General features: G+C 62.7%; 1 protein-coding gene across 1 annotated transcript in view; it reads right to left on the bottom strand.

Annotated features, from left to right (window-relative positions):
* Positions 1 to 1,904, bottom strand: part of SGF29 (SAGA complex associated factor 29) — a 21,710-nt gene that overhangs the window by 3,487 nt on the left and 16,319 nt on the right. The window contains exons 3-6 of the mRNA XM_075064676.1: positions 1,387 to 1,459; positions 1,239 to 1,303; positions 728 to 857; positions 317 to 463 (exon numbers count right to left, since the gene is read on the bottom strand). Coding sequence (XP_074920777.1) covers positions 317 to 463; positions 728 to 857; positions 1,239 to 1,303; positions 1,387 to 1,459 — 415 coding nt within the window. The remainder of the gene's footprint in view (positions 1 to 316; positions 464 to 727; positions 858 to 1,238; positions 1,304 to 1,386; positions 1,460 to 1,904) is intronic.

The raw sequence follows: 1,904 nt of genomic DNA, 5'->3' as shown, positions 1-1,904 counted from the left end.
CCTAGAGAGGTGTTTCCACCTCCCTAAGGTGGTACAACCACAGAGTTCCCATCCAGAAGTGCCTAGAGAGGTGTTTCCACCTCCCTAAGGTGGTACAACCACAGAGTTCCCATCCAGAAGTGGCAAGGAAAGGGGACCTAAGTCCAGAAGATTGCAGGATCATAGAGCCATCTCCCTTGAGTGCCTAGACTGGCACTTCTATGCAGGATTGTCTGAGACCCCTTGTCACCCAGCTCTATGGCTGGATGCCCCAAGGTGGCTGTAGCTGCGTGGGGCTGACCTCCAAGAGCCCCAGGGACCCACAGCCGGTGCTCACTTGTTGGTGGCATGGCTGTAGCTCACCACCTCAGCCAAGATCCATTGCTCGTCCCCGTCCACAGCCTTGACGCGAGCGGCCACCTTGTCCCCCGGCTTGGCCACATAATCACTGGCAGCAGGGATAGCGCCGCAGAGGGGGGGTGGCCTGTGGGGAGAGGAGGGCGAGGTTAGAATCACAGAATCTCAGGCTTGGAAGGGACCTCGGGAGAGATCTAGTCCATCCCCCTGCTCAAAGCAGGACCAATCCCCAGACAGATTTTTGCCCCAGATCCCTAAGTGGCCCCCTCAGGGACTGAACTCACACCCCTGGGTTTAGCAGGCCAGTGCTCAAACCACTGAGCTCCCTCCAAGCTGGGGTGTGGGGACAGTCTCACCCCGGGCTGCCCTGGGTGACCCCGATGACACTCACTTGTCCCCTGGCTTGCCGATCCACAGGGGCAGCGTCATGGCTGACTGCTGGAGGAGGGTCATGAGGACGCCCCGGCGCATGGTCTTGCGGGGCGGCTCTGAGTCGTTGTAGAGCCCAGCAATCTTGGCAGCTGCGGGTGGGGGGAGAAGGTGAGGTGAGCCCCACAGAGCTAGGGGGAGACCCCTCTTCCTGCCCCCAGGGACTTGGACACAGACCCTGACCCCACTGCAGACACTCTGACCACCCAGCCCAGATTGCCACACCCACCCTGGGGGCCCCACCACTCCCATTCACCCCATTTACGAGACTGCAGGCCCTGGCTCCCCAACCCCAGCATCCCCAAGCAGACACACCCAGCCCCAGGGGATCATGGGAGTTTCCGCCCTCCTCAGAGACACTCCATCGTCCAAGCTCCAAGGGATGATGGGAGTTCCTGCTCATGCCGAGTGCCCCCAGTGTGGGGCTGGACCCCATGGCTATTCTGTGGGGATGGCACAGGGGGGACACTCACCAATGCGCCGCTCCTCCAGAAGGGATTTGATCTCCGCAATCTTGTCCAGCGCCTTGCGTAGGATGCTGGGGGTGAGAGGACAGACAGGGGGTGAGCAGTGGGGCAGGGCCATTGGCAGCTGCGGGGGGCAGGGAGGAGGGGCACTCACTTGCACTCAGCCTCCGCGTCAGCTTTGGCAGTCGTGTAGAGTCCACGAAGCTTGGTCCGGTAATACGGGGAGACTGCAGGAGATGGGGGTGTTAGAACCCAGGAGTCCTGGCTCCCAGCCCCCCCTCCTCTAACCTACCAACCTCCACTCCCCTCCCAGAGCTGGGAGAGAACCCAGGAGTCCTGGCTCCCAGCCCCCCCTGCTCTAACCCACCAGCCCCAACTCCCTTCCTAGCCCCAGGGAGAGAACCCAGGAGTCCTGGTTCCCAGCCCCCCTGCTCTAACCACTAGCCCCCACTCCCCTCCCAGAGCCGGGGAGAGAACCCAGGAGTCCTGGCTCCCAGCCGTCCCGCCCTATCCCCCCCAGACTCCAATCCCCTCCCAGAGCCGGGGAGAGAACCCAGGAGTCCTGGCTGCCAGCTCCCCCTGCTCTAACCCACCAGCCCCCACTCCCCTCCCAAAGCTGGGGAGAGAACCCAGGAGTCTGGGCTCCCAGCCCCCCACTGCTCTAACCCACCA

Source organism: Chelonoidis abingdonii, chromosome 4 (genome assembly GCF_003597395.2).
Source record: "Chelonoidis abingdonii isolate Lonesome George chromosome 4, CheloAbing_2.0, whole genome shotgun sequence".
Taxonomy (NCBI): domain Eukaryota; kingdom Metazoa; phylum Chordata; order Testudines; family Testudinidae; genus Chelonoidis; species Chelonoidis abingdonii.
This window is presented reverse-complemented; position numbering and strand designations above follow the sequence as displayed.